The sequence below is a fragment of the Topomyia yanbarensis genome, chromosome 2 (assembly GCF_030247195.1).
Source record: "Topomyia yanbarensis strain Yona2022 chromosome 2, ASM3024719v1, whole genome shotgun sequence".
Taxonomy (NCBI): Eukaryota; Metazoa; Arthropoda; class Insecta; order Diptera; family Culicidae; genus Topomyia; species Topomyia yanbarensis.
The window spans coordinates 465,060,464-465,083,339 of NC_080671.1; the positions used below are offsets into that span (position 1 = coordinate 465,060,464).

At 38.9% G+C, this 22,876-nt stretch overlaps 2 protein-coding genes across 2 annotated transcripts; both read right to left on the reverse strand.

Moving 5' to 3' along the window:
* Positions 1 to 291: 291 nt before the first annotated feature.
* On the reverse strand, positions 292 to 12,676 carry LOC131686111 (disks large homolog 5). The gene is made up of 9 exons (XM_058970263.1): positions 12,536 to 12,676; positions 11,966 to 12,049; positions 11,801 to 11,903; positions 3,161 to 7,056; positions 2,885 to 3,104; positions 1,439 to 1,674; positions 1,159 to 1,379; positions 750 to 969; positions 292 to 685 (listed from the first exon to the last, which is right to left on the reverse strand). The coding sequence occupies exons 2-9, from the start codon at positions 11,997 to 11,999 to the stop codon at positions 579 to 581; spliced, it is 5,037 nt and encodes a 1,678-aa protein (XP_058826246.1). The 5' UTR covers positions 12,000 to 12,049; positions 12,536 to 12,676; the 3' UTR covers positions 292 to 578.
* Positions 12,677 to 14,854: 2,178 nt separating this feature from the next.
* On the reverse strand, positions 14,855 to 17,280 carry LOC131686112 (F-actin-capping protein subunit beta). Its single transcript, XM_058970264.1, has 3 exons — positions 17,112 to 17,280; positions 16,410 to 16,994; positions 14,855 to 15,305 (listed from the first exon to the last, which is right to left on the reverse strand). The coding sequence occupies exons 1-3, from the start codon at positions 17,112 to 17,114 to the stop codon at positions 15,066 to 15,068; spliced, it is 828 nt and encodes a 275-aa protein (XP_058826247.1). The 5' UTR covers positions 17,115 to 17,280; the 3' UTR covers positions 14,855 to 15,065.
* Between the last annotated feature and the right edge of the window lie 5,596 nt (positions 17,281 to 22,876).

Consider the following 22,876-nt stretch of genomic DNA (forward strand, 5'->3'; position numbering starts at 1 on the left):
AAATTTGCTGCATTGTTAAACGCCAGTGCTCAACGACCGAGGAATACTCGTTACATTCGAGCTTTCAGGTCAAATCGCGAAAATTACTGCGATACGATTTTGTTGAGCATTTTTTGTAACTGAAATCCCATCCTGAGGATTAAATTATGGCGCAAGTTACATCAAGTGAAAAGAATGGATTGTGGGGAAAGGGTTCGCTAAAGAGAAATTTTTTCCTGGTGAGAAGTACTACCCACAGCACCTGTATTTTCCTCTATCTATGGATCTAATAGCACGTAATGAGATAATGGGTTTCAAACTAAGCAAAAAAACTTTATTGCGTATATATCAAAATAACTTTTTAGTGGATACAACTCGCTTTGTGGCCCCTCAACATAAATAAGTGAAACGATTCGAATTTTATCATTCGTGCCTCATTTACAAGCGCGGTCTTATTGATGAACATGCAACGGTATTTATCGCAATAAATCGTGTGTGTGACCCTTGGCTTGTGTTGATACTCCAAACTCAATTTCCAATGAAAGGCAGTTGAAGACATCGTGTTTTCCATTTTACTATTCCTCTTGTCTGATGGATAGTCATACATTTGTCGAAACTGGGACCCACAGTATTTTCTTTTGTTCGCTATCAACTGCAGCTTTTATCTGGGTACACATATGAGCAATGTTAACACCGGAAATGACAACTGAAATAACAAATTAAAAATCTCAATTTACAATAATAGTTACTAATACAAACTAAAAATGTACCTGAAATGTACTGTCGATAATCAGACTCCAGTTTCAAAGCATGCTCATACATTTCCTTGGCAGCCTTTGCTGAAATTTTATCACTTGAAAATCGCGAATCTTTAATTTCCTTTATCTGCTTTGCTGATTTAAATCGCAAAAGTAAAACTATCGGATATATCTGATTTCTCTGCAGCCGCTCAACGGCCGATATGCAAATATCTAAAATGCAGTGATGTTGCTGGAAAAGATGTTTAGAAAAGTTGGCATCATTATCACAAATCAATATGTTTCCAGAGTAGTTTTATCGTGTTCTATTTGGGTCAGGATATTTTGAAAACTCTCGTAAAAGAATTATATATCCTAGCGACTGGATAGAGTTAATATAAATGATGATTATTTATATAACAGTTTTTCTGTATCTGCTCACCTTGTTTTCCAGAATCGTTTGCATTGTAGTGTATTCAAACATGCTTCCTCTACGGCGATAATCAGCGATTGTGTTATTTTGTATACCATTTTCCATGTCTTCTTTTGTACATCGTATTTGATTTTGCTGACATCTATAGAAATGCTCAGGAAAATCAATACAAAGTTTTTCAATTACACATTCGGACAAAGGCCCCAAAATTATCACAGGCCGATACTTGTCTAGAAAGAGAATAAAGTGGTAAGTCGAAAGGTTTAAATTATGGTTGTGAAATGCTTACATTCTAGTCGTTCAACTCTTTGATAACTAGTAACGCCATCGTCATTTATAGAACCCGAATCAATGTATAAGCTCAGATGGGTGTTACTAAAACTTGCTAGTTCTTTCGAATCCCTCGATGAACTTCGTTGAGGTTTAATTCTCTTGAAAAAAGATCGCCTCGCCGACGTCGACCCTCTTCTTGTAGTTGTGTCAACATCTTGTAAATCGCCAATTAATCTTAGTTCTTCTTCGATCCTGGAAATGTAAATTGCTGATTTAGCTCTGTTTCATATGGTGGGATAAAAGTAAATCAAATGGTAAATCGCTTTAAGAATTTTCATTTTTTGGCCCTTTCCATAAGGAAATCACACTCGAACACATGCTTAATCATTAGGTTCGCACGGATACCTCATTCGATCCAGTGCAACATCCGTTTGTTCGACTCGAGCATTCCAAGACAATCTCTCGTCAAGGATCGCGAAGTCATCTTGGTTTCGATTTGTTCAATTCACATACTTCTTAAATCATGGGTAAGGCATCAGTACGGTTACGGTTCATTATCTGGATAGCGAGAAAACTTTTTTGCTCCGCTAGTATATTTTCGTGCTACTTGAAATTCATACCGCCATAATGGGGTAATAGAAGCAAAGCTGTACGCGTCGGTTCATACGCTTTGCTTTTCGACATCTCCTATGATGAAACTTCCACCTTAATACACCTCGATACTTTCAATATCTGGAGGGATTGCCCTCGAGCTCTATTCTGTCCGCCAGAGTGGGTTCCTCTACGATTCTCGAACGCATTGATTTTAAAGCCTGTATTCGAGCTCTGCGTAACAACTCTCTCCTCCAATTACCTTTCAGGAAACTCGACTACGGTCGCCACAGCGCTGTTACCGAATTTCAACGAGTTTTCCATAGAGTATTTGTCTATCCTTAAAAGGTTTAAGTAACCAGTATTGGAGCTAAGATGTCTATTGGTGTAGATATAGCAAATAAATATAAAAATCAACAAATTAAATGCGTTTCGGGCAATAATCAAATCGTTTGAAAACTTGCAATGAATGCAAGATTCGGTTGGCGTTTCCGGTAACCTCATTGAATATTGAAGACACGGGCAGGCGAATAAGGTGGATTTTCATTAAATGATCTTCGAATATTTCTAGCTCTGGCATAGTTTGCAATAGTCTTCCCCCTGTGTCCGCTCGATTTAAAAGAAAAAACTATACGCCCTGAATTAGTGCGACGAGAATACCATAATGCCAAATTATTTTATGACTATCATGCCGAAAGATTTAATTCCAAATGGCTTGATGCCAAATGAGATGCAATTGTAAATTTCCAATATTCAAAGCTGGTTTACACAAACCGCTTATATAACGTAAATGTAAAACAACACTTCATTCCATATTACGGTCTTATTTCTGTTCTTATTATTAATTCCCGGAATTGTGTATGTAACTTACTTTAGCTTATTGGGAATAATTCCACACTGTAGTTTATGACCATATTCGTCCAATTTCCATGCCCGCCATCGCCCAGGAACTCCTCCAAACATCGTGTTGTCGACATATAATACTTCGTCTTTATTGAATGATAATTCTGAGTCCCCAAGATCGCAATTTCGATCAAAACCAACTCTTATGTATAGGGCATCACCTGGTTTGTCCTTAATTTGATTGAATTCTGTAATAAATCAATTAATTAGAAAGCTTAAATTTAATTTCTAGTGAATACAATACTCTGAATATTATACAAAACTAGGACAGCAACGTTGTCTGCTGGTTTTGCTATTTCCAAGGCAGCATGCTCAGCTGTCGAACGTCTCAAGTCAGCACCGTTAAATTCCAATATTTGGTCGCCTATCCGTAAACCAGCGTTATCTGCTATCGAATCCTTTTGAACCCCATGTACGAAAATTCCGTTTGAGTTTCCTCCAACAAGGCTAATTCCTAAATTAGAATTTTTTCTCGTTTCTAAGAATACCAATCGTGGTTGTTCTTTGAAATGACTAGCTTGAGCAGAACTTGTCATTTGTTGCTGATGGCTAGTATTACTAGACAGACTCTTCGAAGTTATTGTGGATATTGAATTGACCGTTGCTGTGTTAACCGTAGAAATATTTGACCGTCCAGTTACACGTGGTGAATTTTGTGGAGTTGGTGAACTTGAGTGATCAATATTACCTTCGCTGGTAGTAAGATTATTATACACCTCCGGATTATATAATACGAGCATAGTAATTGAATTTCCACATTGACGAAGAACATGTGCTGCCAGCTCGTAGGTAGCTTTCCTCAAATTTATTCCGCAAACTTCCAGCAGTTGATCGCCGATGTGTAGTCCTACTTTGCTAGCAAGACTATTCTCTCCAACGTTGGAAACGAATACTCCACCACCATTTCCTTGACAAAAAATTTTAATGCCAAGAGACATTTCACTCTTATCAATGTGTACGTAACGAAGCTCCCCTATGTTAGGTTTGGTTCGAGCTGTGTAGTCTTGGAAGGAGTTTCGTTTGTTTGCTGTTGTTATTCGACCTGGTTCCAATACCTGTACTTGAAACGTCGGAATAGGCGATGCTCTTTCGGAACTACAATAATCAATAGAACCATTGCTGATTTTTACACCGCTACCGCGGCTGGTCACACTCTGATTAGAAGGAATACGGTATCCCTGATGAACCTTATTACGTGGAAATGTTCCTCCTTCATAGCTTTGGCCCATCAATCCTGACGGAACTTCTTCTTTGGAAGATTGTATTTGACTGTATCTATTGTACGAATAATCGATGGATGAACCGTGTGAATGATAAGATGTTTGAGGTAGACCCATCAACTCTCCTACGGGTAAAACATTGCCTGATTGTCGTATTACATTCGAAGGATGCGAGCAACTACTAGATTGCAGATTTGAAATTCCTGGATATAACGTAGAATTGTACACGACAGGGCAATTACCTGGGCTTGCAGAATTCGTTGCTACAACGGCTCTGTTTGATGAAGAGTTACTAGCATTCCCAATTGATGGCTTCCTCGTATGTGCATGAGGAAGAGTGTTCATATTATTCGCCATTGTACTACTTTCCACATCAAAACTTTCAGTATCACTTGAATATTTAGAGAGATGCTTCGAAATTTTGGACGGCACATAACAATCCATATTATCTTTAAATTGTGGTTTACTAATAAAGTTGTACCCAGTTGGACTTTTGGAAGATAACACAGAAGAATCAACAGACGTATTACTTTTCAAAGGAATGAAATCGATTATGTTCTGTTGCTGCACCAGTGGTGACTGCAGTTGTTGCCTATTTAATGATGACAAATTTAGGCTGTGTCGGTTTAAATTCAAACTGTGGCTATTGTTGCGCATGGCGTCGTATGTTGAAGCTCTGGAATATGACGTTTTAATGCTTCCTCCGGAGATATTTGATTTGAGTAAGTTGACATCATAACTATGTTTCGATGACTGAAGTATGCGATTAATGTCAATTTGCACGACAGGATTTGAGTTTCGTTTACTATGGATTGCATAATTCACCATGTTGATTCCGGGACCGTTGGACGTGGATTGTGGAGATAGTATATTGCAGTCGTTTAAAGGTGATGAGGTAAAATAATTACTGTCAGTATTGTCAGATGGAATACTTAATTTTGGTCGCTCTTTTTTTATTCTATGAACTATTGTTCCAACGTGGTTATCATTCGCATGTACAGTCATCGTAACGCGAGGCCAAGTTCCCCGAGGAACTTCTTGTGAATCTCTAGCTTTCTTTTTTGCTTTCTTTTCCTTAGTCTTTGCGTACATAGAATTGTGGGAAGCTTCGGGGTCATCGCTATCCAGAACCGAATCAAGAACAGCAATTGCATCATTTTCCTGGCATTCTTTGTGGTTACTAATGTTCATTTTATCTTTCAATTTTTGAAACATTCCAGTTAGTTTAGATGCTGACTTGGAAGAAGACGGCGTACTTGCGGTTACCGAATTTGGTGTACTTGACGCTGTGTTTATGCTGTAATGCATTGCTGAAGGCATGAAATGATTATTGCTTCCAAGATCCAAACTTAACCGGTTCATGTCTCGCTGTGCGCCTTCAAGATTATTACATGCAATGTTTTCTGTTTGTGTACAACTAGTCATATTTGGCAAATGGTTTGTGTTAAATCCCTTATTAAGAGGAAAGTTTGCTAGATCTTTAACTACAATTAGACTGAGATTACTGTTTCTCATATCATTAATAATTGTGTTTATTTCATTAACGTTTTTAAAATGATCTGCAGGCTTCCCGTTAATTGAAATAATTCTGTCCCCTACACATAGTCTACTATCTTTAGCAGCCAAAGAGTCAGGTTCAACTTTTGAAATGTATACTCCTGTTTCTAAATGAAGTCCATGATTCTTGTTTCCATTTATAAAACTAATTTGAACAAGCAAAAGTCGTTTTTCTGGTCGCTTCACAGTTATCATACAAGTCGGAAGGCTGCTTTTAATAGCTTTGAAAATTTTCCTTTTAGAAAATGTACTACAATCAATATTATTAATCTGACAAATCATATCATTAGGCATCAGCAGTCCAGCGAATGCAGAATCATGTTCAATGGAAATTACTTGCGGACCAACCATACGAGCTGGTGTATTACTACTATCCATGAATTCGTTTGAATTTTCGTTTATCGTCAAACCCCAGTCAGAAGTATTACTTTGTAACAGGGATGAATCAATTGCTATAACTTCCGTATGAAATTGATGAAGAGTTGCTAAATCGTATGACGAATCCAAACTGTAGGTGCTGTAATGTGAACTTCTAAAGCTACTATCAGCAGAATGATTTGAAAGTTCACCAGTTGCAACGTTGTTATTTATATTATCTTTTAGAATATGTTGAGCTTCCAAACGTTCTGTCAATTGCTCAATCTCCTTGTATGCCTCATCTTTATCTCTAATAGCTGCAAGCAGTTTGGACGTAGCCGTGTCTCGTTCTTTACGAATCTCGTCACATAGATTTCGTACACTATCCCGTTCATGGACAATTTTTTCTCGTTCGGAAATTGCCCAGTCTCTCCGTCCTTTTGCTATTTCGGTTTCTTGTACAGCTTTAGTTATTTCCGCTTTCGCCTTATCCAATGTTTTTTTCAACCTTTCAATTTCTCTGTTAGCTGATTCGAGGTTTTCAGTCACCATTTCGAACTTGTCCTTGCTTTCGGTTCGTTCGCGATTCCAATTTGATTCCAGAAAAAATTCACCCCGATTTTTGAGAATATCAAACTTTTCTTGCAATGTTGCACATTCTTTAAGCGAATCATCACGACATCGCAACGCTGACTGCAGTTCACGTTCCAAGCTCTCATTTTTATCGTAAAGTTTTTGAATTTCTTTGAGTACAGTACCTCGTTCGGACATGACGGTTTCAATTTCAAGCTCAGCTGCCTTTAGTAGCTCTTTAAATTTATTGCGTTCTTTTTTTAGATCATCGCACAGTTTCAAACAATGTGTTGGGTCATTCACATACTCATCGTACCGCAGGCGAAGATTATCATACTTTTGTTTCAGCACATTATATTCGTGATATGTGTTGAAAAATTCACCTTTGCCATTTTCGAGTTCCTTTTTGAGCAATTGGAAATCTCGTTCTAACCTGTAAAAAAAACTTATGATTAACTCGGGAGTGTCTCAGTAATATCATTTGATCTATTAAAAAATATCAATTTCCGATTTTTTATTGTTTCAATTATATCTAGCGTAACATTTGAAAATGCCCTAACTGCCAAATGTAAGCAAGTAAAAATATCTTATATATTCACAATCATACAAACAACCACGTACAATCTACTCATTTTGGCTATTAACAGTTGTAATTGCCATTTTACTACAAACTATAAGAGGGCCCAACTGAAATTCTCATTATAAAACAGTTTGGTCTTTTTTAGTAAAAGGGCCTATGTTATTACTGAAATCAATTTCAGTTGGGTCTTTATTTAATAATGTGATTATGGGTGAGTGTTGGATAATACGATACGGTAAGATTAACCTTTTTAACTAGACATTTTCTAAATGTTACTCTCAAACTGTTGCGTTTTTAGTCACTTTTGTTTTTGTGTTCTTGATTTCCACACATCGATTCCAAAGAACAGCAATTAAAAGATCCAGATCATCGAATTTGGCAGGTTTTACACCTAAAGCGGAAATCAGAAATAATATTCCAAGTACTTTTAGGTGAGTAAATAATGTTGAAGTATATTTGTTGTTAGCGAGTCACCAAATCCCACCAAATTTTATTTCAGGTGCAGCGGAAGATTTTTTTTATAAAGGAAGAACATGATCAGTCCAGAATATATGCGGTGGAAACACCAGCACTAGCTCGCTACGAGGAAGTGCCAAACACTTCATGGCATGAAATTTTAGCTTTGTTCCGGGATGTCGTAACCTCAACTCCTAAAATACAACCATGCTGTCCAGAACACAGACCTTTGGATCTTTCTCATACATTACTCGACGCAGCGGATGAGCCTCTGGATTTTTCAATTAATAATATTGACGATCCTATCGATTTAATACTGCTCAAAAGAGAACCTCCTACATCATTTCTGGTTCAAGATGCTGGTCCACTAAACTGAGTTGTGGTCAGCAAGCCTGATCCCACTCCGATCAAAGAAGAATCTATCAAGCAGAGCAGCTGCCATCGAATTTCTCCCAAGGTTGTCGTTCTTAATGTGGATAAGATCGGTTCAGAGGTTGGATCGTGTAACGATGAACTATAAGGATTAAGTGGCTGCGTATTTCCGAAAGGTTTGAATACATTAACTGATATTGATTTTTGAAATTATTCCCATGACTGGAAAGTACCTTCGAACAGTTTGATGGTTGTGGCGACCTCATTGATCCATGCAGAAAAGTCAAGCTCAGATGGTGTTCAACATCAAACGGGTAACATATCTAATGTGTGTTGGATTGAATCAATGCTGTACGACAGAGAACAGACATATAAGCTGGAACAAACTTTCCCGAAAAACCTGTGTAAACATTTAAATGAAAATGCGTTGAAAATCACCATTGCATACAGGTTCGCATGCGTGAGTCACCATTGCATCCAAGTTTGTACACAAGTCCCGTATAGCGATTGCTGGCCGATCGAAGCGCCGGCAAGTGGCAAGTAGCTACTTGCTGTTGTCATTTCAAAGCGACAGTTTTATTTCATACACAAGTTGAAAACTTTACTTGTATGTCAGTTCTCAGTGGCTGTACCGACGAGCAAACAATGCAAGTACCTCTACAATGGTGTAATGTTATGTATTTGAGACGATTCTACCCACAGTGGTGGACGGTCGAGTAGCTCTGTAGCACAGCGCGTTATAGTTCCACGCAAGTTCTCGTGCTACAAAAGTGCTGAAGCCCTAAAAAGTTCGGTCGCCGCCATCCGGACGGCTTTTTAACCGGGCTTCGCCTCCCAGCAAGTACATCACCGAAGTGATCACTAAAACGTAGTTTTTCCTCATATTGAAGTGAAAATCTATCTTATTGATTGAGTGAAAAGTGCTATTTCTGCCCATAACCCCGCATAACGGGCCGTCGACTCCCGGTGCGGGGGGTTGTTTGTACTCTAGCCTTGATTGAGACCAGATTCAGATTACCCTAGTAACAATTGAGGTTTTATGGTAGTTTTATAGCAACTCATAAAACTTAGATTGCACTTGTAGCATGCTATAAAACTTAAATTGTTACTTGGGTAGTTTCTCCTGCACTTTTCCTCACCTTTTCGGGACCAAGCCAAGTACACATCTACTTGTAATCCAAGAGGGAAAAGTCTCGGACGGCACATTCCCGAGCAACCGCAAACCGAACCATCTCACCCGGATGGATACCGATAATCCCTCTCCCACTGGGAGGCCAGTGCTCAGTCGAAAAATACCGTCATATATGAATAACGCCGACCAAATTGACGAGCAAACACTAATCATGCGGGCTACCAATGACTGTCTGGGAAACGAGCACTCCCTGCCCTACAACCCCTTCCTAATTTACCTGTCGATTAAAAACGCCATTGGAAGAGACCCGATAAATGTCGTCAAAGCGAGCAAAGAGACCAGAGGAACGCTGTATGTCCTCCGAACTTCCTCCAATAAGGTATATAACCAGTTGTTGGCGATGACACAGCTAGTAAACGGGACAAACATCGAAATTATACACCACCTTGTGCTTAACAAAACGGCGGGCATAATCTACAACCTCGACACCAAAAACCTATCAACAGATCTGATTTTTGGACGGACTTAACGAGCAAGGGGTCATCGAGGTCCGTAGCATTACCAAAAACGTCAGTGGCATTCCAACCAACACCCCGTTGCTGGTCATTTACTTTGATGGTTCGTATCTACCCGAACATCTACTACTTGGGAATGTTGCGGGTGAGCGTTAGGCGGTACTATTCCAACCCTATGCACTGTTATAGGTGCGGCCGCTTCGGACACGGGAGCAAGAATTGTAAGCAAAACGAAATCTGCTTGAACTGCGGAACCGAACACCAACCCCGCGGACCACAGCGTAGCCCTGCCGACCGTCATACCCCAAGCAACATACAAGACAACAAGGAGAAAAGACCCAAAAAGCCGATAAACCCGATCGGTAACACCCCAACCCAACCCTCACCTTCGGTATCGCCAAAGCCTTCAACACCGTCTAGAGGGGCGGCATCCTGAAATAGCTGCCAGACTGGAGGATAACCGGTAACTTGAGACTATTCATCCAAAATTATCAGCAGAACAGGAACTTCCGTGTTTGCATCGAAGGCACGACATCCAACCTCTTCGTCGAGACCAACGGGGTCCCCCAGGGCTCCGTCCTCGCGGTGACTCTGTTTCTAATCAGCATGAACACAGTATTCCGGAACCTTCTCAAGGACGTCTATATTTTCGTCATTGTCATCGTCGTCGGCGGTAAAAGCATCAAGCTCACACGACGAAAAGACCAAGCGGCCGCTAGCGCTATCGAGAGATGGGCCACATCAGTGGTGTCTCCAACTAAGTGCTCTATCTCCCACTGCTGTAACAGCACGCACCGCCCAACCGGAACCCCTATCACCCTGGCTGGCTCCACCATACCCTTCATACAGGAACCCAAAATTCTCGGTGTATCTTTTGACAGACCTTCATGCAGCATAGCATCATGAGAAGCAAATCAACCAACAGTGATATTTATCGATTCCCTGTCGGTAGTAACCGCACTCCAAGCAGGAAACAGCCGCCACCCTTTTATTCAAACAATTCAGAAAGACAGCGACAGAGAAGTAACGATATGCTGTGTACCGGCCAACTGGGGCATCCCAGGAAACGAAGCCGCGGATAGACTAGCAGCGGTAGACCGAACCAGCACGAAACACTAACCACAAGAAACCCCAGCTGAGGACCTGATAACAACCTTCACCAACAAAACAGTCCAACACTTCACAAGGCACTGGAGAACATCTACTGGACACACCCAAAAAATTAAAGGTGATATCATTGAGTGAACCGAAAAAGAAGTGCGAAAAGTGCAGAAAATACTATCGAGACTACGAACCGGACATACCCGGATAACACACACACACGTTCACCAGAGTAGACCCCCCAATATGCGAGACCTAAAAGCCCGTTGAACACATTATGCCTGTGCAACTCCTGGTAATATCCCAGAGTTTTATTGATCAATTACCGGCCCCGTATCTACACACTACTGCGCCCCACAAGTATCACGGGAGGAGGGGATGTTTGTCAGTAGTAAGTATAGAAGTTGGATTTTACTTTATTTACCGACGCTATAGAGGTGACTCGACTATCTTGACTAAATATTAACCCGTCAAAAACTCATGGACCGGGGGGACACCAACGGCTTTACTTCCCCCTCCCGAAGGATTGAACCCAGACACAACAACGAACAAGATCCATCGGCAAACCACACACCCGGCACATCTCCACCCGGAGGAACTAGCGGACGACAACCGGGCTTGACGCTAAATCTTGAAACGGAAACACTATTTATGTTTCCTATAGAACGTGATGTCCTGTTAGACTAGAAGTTCTGTTAAGCCAACGAGACAAAGCGAAGCCGATAAAGATTAGTGTTTACCCAATTTTCCTCCTTAGGGAGGAATATAGCGTAGTGCTTTCGCATTGGTCTGCTAAGCCATTTTTCTGAGATTTGTAAGGCTGAGACTTCCAGGTCGATCATTGCAGTATCTATCCACATAAGAACATAAAAATCGACGTAGTTGAAAATATCTCAACTTCAAAGGGAATAAGATATGAGGCACTCAACAAAACAGTTCAATGTCTTTCTTGTACTTTGTACACCTAAGCTACTTTTACTATGCTGTAGAAACAATTAAGTAAAATCAATAATTTACTTACCTTTGTTTTTCGCTAGATACAGTTTTTAATTGCGACACAACATCTCTGTATTTTTCTTTTAAATATTCAACTTGGATCATGTGGTCGTAATCAGACATGATTTCTGCAAAATCCGTATAGAATGAAGATGTTTAAAAAAACAAAATACACTATTTATGGAAATACCTCCGTCATCACTGTTGTTGTCACTGGATGCCATTATAATCTGAAACTTTCAAGCAACTTAATTGTATGTGTAGTTGAATATGCCTAAAAAGAAGAAATAAGCAAATAAGTTTCGCCTCAACAATCATTCCGATTTAAATAATTAACATTGGACAAGTTATGATTTGTTCATGCATGTGTCCGGTATTCCTATAATGGGTAAATTCCTTCGCTGTATTTCACGTACGAATTCAAGAGACTCGTTAAACAATTGTAAACTTCAAAACGGTGATGTAATTTAAAAAGCCTTCGTCACATCGTAAAGCACTTTTATCGAATCACAAATTGTGGCAATATCAATATTGAAGCAGTTCTTAACAGGAAGTTATATGTAATTCGACAATTAAAAACATTTGTTAGATTTTGTGCTAAAATAAATTCTAATATATGTATGATCTCGTAAAACCTCCAAAAATGTAACCAGGGTTTCGTAGACCAAAAATTTACAATTAAGAATGTAAACATTGAAATGGTGGCGACGCTAAAAGAAAGCGAATCTATTTCAAATATTACGCGTTTTACTTTTCATACCTGCACCGTTGTTACTTCCCGTGACTACCTCAATTTCTGGATACTTCTGAATATTTATCTAATATTTGAATTCATTTAATTTAATATATGTTTTCGTCAATAGCAAATCTACGACGAAAACTACGATCTGTATTTTCTATATATTTTGACAGACCAATTTGCAAATACTGTGTTGCCAGAAAATGTTGAACATTTGTAAATTACCGAGGGGACTTTGCGTGGAATAAAATACACACGGAAATCAGAAGTTTAGCAGTGATTGAGGTGAAACTTTCAGTGTAAGGTCTAAAACTGCCCCAACATAAAAGTAATATCGAAATTGATCGCTGAAACGTTGAATTTACAACAGTATTATTTGTTAACAACAACTTTTCTTGTAACATCAATGTATTTCTGGTGCAGTCTTGCATGCCTCCAAAATCTACAACGGAAAAACAATGTAAATCTATGTTTTTGATTTCCAAATGTATGGGAAAAGATCAATTTTTTCATTGTTGCATCCCTCAACGACCCCCCTTTTTCCATGTGAAAATCATGTACAATGAAATTGGATGTAGAAACAATAAATTATTATATTTCCATTGTAAATTTTCCAGAATAAAACTGTTTTTCGTTGTAATGTAACAATAAAAAATACTGTAATACTGTTGTGCATTTCTATTTGGGTGTACAAATTGGAATAAGGGAATCAAAGTTTACTAAACACCCTCCACGGGTTTCTGGTTTCTGGAGAGTTTCGGAACTCAATGTCAGTGCTAGTTGAGAGCATACCGTTGCGATGAATCTAGTACCGCGTTGCTTTTTGCGACACTAGTTTTTAATTTGAAAAGCCGATTGTTTTGAGCTTCGTGGAACACCTTGAAACTCGATGTATTTACACTGACACACTCTCTTGCATGGTACTCGTTCCGCATAAAAGATTAAAATCTTGGCTAATTGATTTGTGGGTATCGAAAATGTTGAGCCCTAGTTAGCTACCCTTTGGGGCCGTACACAAATGACGTAGCTTTTTTCGGCGAATTCCTCCTCCTCCCTCGTAGCATTTTGTCACAATATTCCCCCTCGTCACACATCCCTACAAAATTGCTATACCCCTCTACCCCCTAAAACACTACACCATTTATGCATGGCCACATGGCGCCGTACTGGCTGTTGTGTGAAACGGTAACGCATTGATCGAGTGGTAAAGCGAAAATCGAAGCGCGATTCAAATATTCGCTAATTTTAAGTCATTCAGACTAAACGAAAGAAATATATTGTAATTTAACTCGAAGTTGAACTTTATCGAATCAACAAAAGCAAGTTTCAAAGCAATTGTTTAAATACGCAATAAATAAATTTTTAAATAAATGCATGTCATATGCATTGGTTTCGCACTGTCCTAAGTAGTTCTATTTAGATGTCCTGCACACAACTCTTTACTTGTTTTTTATTTCGATTATAGAGGTTTTAACCTTAAGGTCATTTGCCTCTACGGGTTAGAAAAATCCCTATGAAAAATTTGTAACCCTAATATGCGAGGTCGGGACTCGAACGCGCAGCGTATAAGGCAATCGATTTTCTAACTACGCTACGCCCAACCCCCAATACTGTTTTTGTTTTCATTAAAACCTTTAGGAAGGGTTACGAATTGAACCTAGATGAGCTGCGTACATACAAGGCAATTGACTTACCAACTACCCGCCCCCTCAGAACGTACACCGTACCTATAAAGATGATATTGCTACGTATACGTAATTGTCAGGATACCACTCACTAGGGTGCCAATTGAAAAGTACAAACGGTCTTCTGTGGTCGAGAAGCGATGGCAGTAGTACTACTATGTAGCAATAACCAATATGAATCGCAAAAGAATCAACCTGGGATGCATGAAACCGATGACGGTTCTTAGTACCGACTCAAACAGAGATTTAGGAAATCAAACGACTTAAGAACAAGTAAGCTACTACCTGGTCAAACCATTCGACATTTGATTCGGAATCCTGGATGGATTCAGTATGGGATCCAACTCAAAAGCAACAATCGATTGAATCTGAATCGGTTGTTGCATTTGAGCTGGAATCATTCAGAACATCGAACCGACCGGTTCCGGAATTGATGTACAAGAATGCAAGTTCCTTTAATATAAGTCATTTTCGCTGGAAAGCGTTTCGTATTCAAGGTGATTTACATTTCGTTAGAGAATGTAATCGCGTCAAATCAGATATATTTTTCATTGTGCATTCAACTTGCACTATTGTAGTATCTAATTATCTCAAATATGAGTACATACAAGCTAATCCTGATGACGGGTTCTACCTAACACCACTAAAAGAAATATTATTAGCATTACAAACATCTCAATTTTTATTTATTAGACCATTCTGTCTTCAACGCACAATGTTATAAAGTCATGTTTTAAATGAAAAAAAATGTGGAACGACCAACAGCAACAGCATGGAACACCTGGTTGTGTTAAAATGACTTTGTTTTCCTTCTTGAGTTGCTATCCGACTGATGATGACGGCAACATGCTACTGCTATATTAATTTCAGTTTTCTCCTTTTCCAGTTCGTCGAAGAAGTGCTGCAGCTAGATCCTTTTTCATAGCAGCTTGCTGATTTGTATCAGCCAGCGATTGAATGCTTCTTAAACCGTTAATTATATCCTTAGTTTTTCCAAAATATATTTCATTCAATGTATTTCGTATTTTATTTTCCATGTCTTCAACGATGCGACCAATATTCGCAATGTGCGGACTGCTTTCACTCACGGGTGCATCCTGCTCGATCTGAAATAGAATCGTTGTTATTAATCATTATTTCATCTGGTTCTGAATATTGATGCGTGTTGTCTTTCTGCTAGTGCTACAGTTTGACGAAAGGACAAATAGATTTGAAAATTCGTTGATAATCTAATAATTGATATTTGTTGTAATGTCTGGAATCACAGTTTTTGGGAAATAATTTTAACCTCTGTCATCCCAGAAAATATTTGATTGAATCACCATATTAATTTCTATTATTATGAAGTAATATTTTGCATGTCATGCAAGTGTGCACATTTTCTTGTCGAGAAAATAAAAAGAAGTACAATAAAATGGTTCCTATTCTATTGGATTAATGTTGGAAACTAAAACTGACCATTTTTCCGTTAATTTGGATATTTTTTATATACTGCAGAGATAATTCACAAATTATGTCAAATTTTCAGGGAGGGAAGGAGGAACCTGAGGGGTTATGTTATGACCATGTGAGAGGGGGGGGGGGGGCTTGACGAAACATGGTTTACTGAAGTGTTAGTTGTTTGTTAAGGACTTTAACCAATTATTTACTCGCGTTTTACAGAAATTACTAAAGATGTGTTCGTATTTTGGGAGAAGAAATAAAGAAATTTAAGAGTTTATGGAATAAAAATTAAATTTTTGCAATGTTTCTGCAGTTTTAGGCCCGATACAGACGATACATCAGATTTCGTCAAATGGAAAAGAATGACGTCACGTCACCGTTCCGCCAGGATAAGCTCGTGTGCTCATTCACAAGTTTTGTAGGTCGAAACGTTCCGTGACATTGATACTGTGTTTGAACGCCAACATTTAATTGCATGTAACTAATTTTAATGTTTCGTTGACGTGCTGCACCGTTGACGGAAGCATGTCGTACCGTGTAAACTGCTATTTATATGAATTATATTGAATATATGTCTTTGAATTTCCTCAAATTCCACATGATTATCGTCATAGTTTAGTGGACAATTTGCTAAATATTTCAAGTTCAGAAAAATATCAGAAACAGAACTGAATATCTCGCATATGGTGCATAATGACCAGGAAGATGCAACGTATATAATTACACTATACATATAATAACTAGGTACATTAAGCAATCCGTATTACCTGTCTAGTTAAACTACCACCTAGGTTGATTGTTCCAGACGTTTGTTTCTGTGTCTGCAGCCAAAGCATCGCTGTCGAAGTCAGCTTGTAATGCGCGGTTCTTCCAGAGCTTTTTTCCTGTACCTCTACAACGTGGATCGAATCCCAGCATCCTTTAGTTTTTTGATTGCCCTCTCCAGCCTTTTTAATTAAAATAACTCCGGCAAAGCCATGATCCAAATCCCACAAATATGCGGACGATACGCCGCCTTCGTAGTACATCTCACGATATTGATCAAAAGCATGATTCGCTTCAATTTCCAGTTTACGAAGACGTTCAGATGGCATTGATCCATCTTCTAACGGTGGATCATAGGTATTGGACCAAGGGGATCGATATGAGTCACCATCGCGATTGTAGTCACACAACAAATAATCTTTTCCTGTTTCCTTATCTTTAGCTATTTTCAATGGCTGATCTACAGATGTCAATAGATCTTCGCATAATGCAGGAGCCAGATCTATCAAATCAATCAAATTTTTCTCAATTTGTTGCGGAGGAAGTCTTCTCATTAAATCTAAAGCACAATCCATTTGTTGTTCCGTCTGGGGAAAAAGTTCAATTGAAGGTATTGTTGGGTGTGACATTTAATACTAACATGCAAAATCATCAACTAATGTCGATTTTTGGTTACGAAAGCTCGCAAATCAAAACCTACTTACCATGGTTCAACTGTGCCGGTATCTTGAAATATGCCACTGAACTTGTAACACAATATAAAATGGTAAAAGAAAGTTCAAATCGGCATTAAGTAAATTACTTTTTACAATGAATGAATGTTTCAAGTTTTTTTCCAAGTGACGTTATCGTGAAAGATGTACAGGCGTAATGAAAATTTTAATTGTGTGAGTGTAATCTACAGAATAAAAATAAATTTAACCATTTGTTGAGAAATCAAAGCTTGTTTGACTCACAGATGGCGCGTGGATAGAAATGATGATGCCCGAGCAAAAAATTACAAAAATTTCAGCAATGAAAGCCAAATTTTCACTGTCACACTTATTTTTGCTAATCGGTAATTATTTCACATATAAAGCCAGTAATTAGCACAAATAGGGGCTTCAGCACTCTGTATGTTTGGTTACCGCGACACACTTGATCAATCAATATCTAGATAAACATGTCAAATGGTCCTAAGTGCAAATGAGATACTTTGTATAGTTTCTCTTAATAAGTCTACCAGTAATCAAATTATTTTGAAAAATACTGAAAAATATTGAAAAGATGAATGATGATGCCGTAATAACCAAAACAGAAGGTTAATATAGGCTCTCATTTACACCTTGGATCATTTTACATATTTGGCTAGATTGAACTCAAAAGCAAATTTTATGATACTTTGGTGGCATCATGGTAGCTCAAATGGACCAACATTTAAAAAAGGCCAATCATAATATATATTACGTTTAAAAGTAGATCATACAAGCACTTTCATATGCTTTCATCCACAAATTTATTTTACTGTTTAAATTTAGCGACTGTCCTTGTTTCATCAGACTTGACCAAAAAAAAAAGTAGATTCCATGTTAAATCAAAAAGGATCAAAATAAAATCTATGTTGCGTATAAATAAATGTCTCGGATTTGAAAGCCAATTTATAGCATCTTAGAAATACTTTGGGCTTGTATCAACATCTCTCCAGGCACCAATTCCTCTGGTACAGACCGTTCTGCCCAAGGTTCTGCCAGTTTTCTGTTATTTATTGGAGCCATGCCAAAAATTTAAGCAAATCCTGTCGCGCCTGTCATAGAAGTTCGCAGTAGACGGTGGCCGAAAAAAGTCGTTTGCACGCGTTAAATTTGTGTTCGGAATATTCAAACAAATAAAATTAAAAGTGATAAATAGTTAATTTCTAATCTAACTGCTATATGTACTCAGTTTAGTGTCGCTGGACTGTTGAGGCTTTCTGGAAGCCAGATTCGAGATGTCCGATAGTCATTAGGGATAGGGTGGCTTGATGAAAACGTGCAAAGGAGTTATCGGAATTATGTTGGGCAAGATCAGCGGGTGCCTTGCGTACTATGCGTTGGAGACCAGATGTTTGCTGTCCTATTAAGTGCAATTCCACTACTGATAATTGATCGGAGCTAATTTGGACGTGGTAAGAGAAAGTATGGGACAAATGAATCAAGGTTTTAAAACCGAAAGGAATTGTGTCTGTCTTTGAAACTGAACGATTCGAGTTGGAAAAATAAACGGCGTAATAAACGTAGTGTTTTAATGACAAAGCATTAACGTTGACCTTACATACCAATCAATACCCGGAATAATTTGGCGATGGTAAAATTTTGACCGGAACCGAGTAAAACGCAAGAATTCTAATAAGAACTGTGTCAAAACCTATTAAATACCTACCAGAAATATTTCAAGAATCCAAAAACGTTTCTGGCAGAAGCCGAAACCTGGTCGTACATTCACAGAATTCTGGCTAAAACCGAGCACTACCGCTTATTATCACTGTTTCTTCTAGAATCGGTTATTACCTTTGAATTAATTTTGTTGTGTTCTGCCAGGGCAGGATCGTTGCCAGGGATGCCAGGTGCACAGATTTCCAATATGCTAAATTCAATATTTCAAAAACTGCACAGATTTCCACAGTTCGACATAGATCTTTCATTAGGGCTTAAATCGCAAATGTAAACAAACAGCGATTTCGCTATTATGACATTATGCGACAAAAATACTACAAGATTGAGGTGAAAATTAGTTAAAATGGTTTTTAATTCGATTTATAATTAAAGAAAACAAAACGGCGAAACATGCATTTTCTTCGAGATTTCGACTTAGGCCCTTCTTCTCATATGGAATATAAAGGCTAAACTTTCATTTTTAGACAGAACCGGGGCGTATGGTTATTATTCACAAAATTATTCTTTAAACGGCAGTTCTATTATATAAATGATAAGCAATATCTACTATGATCATGTCTACTCTATAGTTATTGTACATAAACGTTCGAATATTTCGATATTTTCATGAAATTCGGAGAAAAGATGCACGCGCCCTTTCATTTGCATTGGGTTTATATACGCCCATTTGCTGAGCCCTATTAAAAAGTATACTGTCAAGCTCGCCCATTTACCCAGCCCTACCCAGCAAGACAAAGTCAGTTTAGCCCATTTACCGCGCCCTTCTGAAAATTGTGTTCACGGTTTAGCCCTTTCGCAAATGGTGGTTGCTGAAGGGCGAAATCACGACTGGAATGCAAATTGGGCGTAAGCATTTTTTTAGTTTCTACCCACTAAAAGCACATAGGAATTAAATTCTTTGTTATATTGTCATAAGGTTTAACCAAAGATGCTTCAGGGAAAACATGATCATAAAGTAATTTATACCTACAATAAAAACTGCATTTAGAAAAGCATCGCCGAATATTGAAACTGATTTTTCTCCATTTGAGTACATTGCGACTTAGGCCCTAATGAAAAATCTGTGTCGAGTTTTCTGTTTAAATGCTCAGATTTCCACAGCTTTCTTCTACAATGCACAGATTTCTAATTTTGTACCTTGCGCTTAATTTTTGCCTCACGTAAAAATCAAAAAAAAAAGGTCACAGCATTTTGTTTTCAGCCAAGTTTGTACGTTTTCCGTAACACAGATAGACACAGATTTTTAAACGGGCCGCGCGCAGATTTTTCAAAATATCACCTGGCGTCCCTGTTGTTGCTAAGTGTGTACATAGAGACGAACATAATAAAAACGGCGGTAAAACACGATGAGTTATGTTCTACCATAGACCATGCGGTAGACTTGGGTGCAACGCCCAACTCCTAGTTAGCAGAAGGCAAAGAATTCTTCACATTTTCTTTCGATCATGTCCATATGAGCCTGCCTAGTCCTAGTTTTCCGTTCTAAGTTTATAACTGATTCGCTCTAGAATACCTATCCGGCTTTCAATTTCATTGCTTTCGTACCACTTAGTCTCAAATTTGCCGAAAATAGCCAACAAAATCGATACAATAATTGATAATTGTAAAACCAAGTTCTTGTTTATATTCCCGATTAAAATACTAGAATTCTTGACGTTCTTAATTTACCTGAAACAGGTAGTTATAGGTTCAACGAGTAGTTGAGTTTGCGTTTTGTTTCTCGAGAAAAAACATCCAAGATTTAAATATTACATACTTCACGCAATAAGGAAAACGAATACATTTTCAGATCGGAATAGTCTGGTTCTATAAACAACGACATCCAGGTCAATTCGAAAAAAAGATTCGTGATAATTTGCTGACGTTTTCTAATTAGTGAACAATTTATTCTCGAGTTTTCTTCGTCCACATTTTGGATTACGTTTTTTCTAAATAATGCGCTAGATGCACTGATGGCGTTCTTATAACTTACGTCACAAAGCACGCTTTTTATTTCACAGTAAAAAATTCTCACGTTGATGAAAAATGATTTACTGTTGAATTCGCACTACTTACACAACATTGCGATGCGGTGTTTCAATCCACTGGAATAGATCATATCGAAGCACAACAAAATCAACAGTAAACCAGTGTAATTTAGAATGCTTTGCACATTGCTTTTAATATATCTTGCAGTCAGGTATACCTTACGGTCTATCCCATTATAGATATTTCATTTGAAACCGTTACCTGAGAACAAAAAATGTATAAAACTCACGCTCAAAATTACTCTGGAAATGGAAGTTTTCCTTGAGTTTCCCCGCGCTTTTGAGAATTATAATCTCAAATGGAACCGCTCAAATTCAATAGATCAGTTCTTTTTTTTTTGTTTATTGGGGTTTTAATCATCAGGTCATTCACCCGTAAAAATAAATAATATTACAATTCAATTATATAAAAAGTTTACAAAATATTCTTAAATGTTAATAAATTATTGTGTGTCTGTCCGATTTGGTGTTTTCCTGCGTATCCGTCATTTAGTGGTTGCCTGCTTCTAGATCTGACCATATAGATCAGCGTCTCTTAAAAATGATAGTAGTACCTCCTGTCTCACTGGGTCGTTGCTGAGGACGTCCCTCAGTGATAGTGGGAGGTCGTACTGCCGTCGGAGGTCTTCGTATTCGAGGCAATTACACTCAGGTTTTTTTTACGCGGGGGATACAAGCCGCGTAAATGAAAACCGCGTAAATGAAAACCGCGTAAATTTCAAAATCCGCGTAAATGAAAACCGCGTAAATTTCAAAATCCGCGTAAATGAAAACCGCGTAAATTTCAAAATCCGCGTAAATGAAAACCGCGTAAATTTCAAAATCCGCGTAAAAAAAAAACCGCGTAAAAAATACCGCGCAAAAAAAAACCCCGTAAAAAAAAACTTGAGTGTAATTAATAGGTGCTCGACCGTTTTCCTGACATTACAGGTTTCGCACGTTGGTATGTCGGTTCTGGTGAAAGTGTGGGCGTGTGTTATTCTGGTATGACCGGTCCTCAGTCGGGAGAGGACCCTTTGCTCTTCCCTGGAATTCCGGTCGATCCATCTGACAGTGTCCTCTTTGATCTTCTGCGTGTGACCCCAGGATGCTGTCCATAGTCTGGCAAAGTGTTGTGTTGCTTTGCTGGTGAACTCCCTTGTTATATCTGTTGCTGGTGTTTCTTGATGTGGTATTCGGGTGCTGGATCGTCCCAAGGCAGCCAACCGATCGGCAGTCTCATTGCCTTGGATGCCGCAGTGGGCTGGTACCCAGCAGATGGTGACTTCTGTGTCGCTGTAGCGTTCGATGGCTTGTATGAATGGATGACGGCAGTTTCCAGCTTGAAGGGCAGTGTTTACCGACAAAGAGTCGGAAAAAATCACCGTTGGCTGGTTTGGTGGCTTGGAAAAGAGGCTCCATGCTATTGCGGCTGCTTCAGCGGAAAATATTGAACATTTGTTCGGCAATTGCAGCGATAGGTTGGATTCCGTGCTTGTGATTCCAATGCCGACTCCTGTGGCTGCCTTGGATCCGTCGGTGTATATGTGGTGGTGGTTGGTGTAATTTTTATTGATGTGTTCGCAGAAGCTGGCTCTAGCTGCCGTCGGTGGGAGATCTGCCACGTGGAGGCGGGTGTCTGTTGCTGGTATGTTTACCTTGTACCAGGGTTTTCTCCTCGCTGTGTGCAGTCGGGCTATTTGTGGTAATTCTTCTCCGGTGTAAGATCGGTGTAGCTCCCTGGCTACTTCAAGTAGCGTGCAGTCTTGTCCTAAGGTTTTCTCAAGGCATCCAAGTGTTCGGCGGAAGATGGAGATTGCAGCTTGCCAACGGAAGGGGAGTTGTCCGGATTCTACGCAGGTGGCGTTGGCCGGCGTACTTGGAAGATGGTTGGATGCCAGTCTAATGGAACGATTGTAGGTTGGAGCCAATGTAGTGACGAGGTCGTTGCGGCGGAGTCCAGTAGCTTCGACTCCATAAAAGATTCGGCTCCATATCAAGGCCTTGCTGATATTTATTCCTGTGGTTCTGTTCCATTTTGGATGTCCATAG

Coding starts and splice junctions, on each gene's coding strand:
- LOC131686111 (XM_058970263.1), bottom strand. CDS start 11,999: ATGGCATCCAGTGACAACAACAGTGATGACGGAG. Junction 7,057..11,800: donor GTATCTAGCGAAAAACAAAG/GTAAGTAAATTA, acceptor TTTTTTTTACAG/GTTAGAACGAGATTTCCAAT. Junction 1,380..1,438: donor AAGAGTTGAACGACTAGAAT/GTAAGCATTTCA, acceptor TTCTCTTTCTAG/ACAAGTATCGGCCTGTGATA.
- LOC131686112 (XM_058970264.1), bottom strand. Junction 15,306..16,409: donor GTGGTAGTTTAACTAGACAG/GTAATACGGATT, acceptor ATTCTATTTCAG/ATCGAGCAGGATGCACCCGT.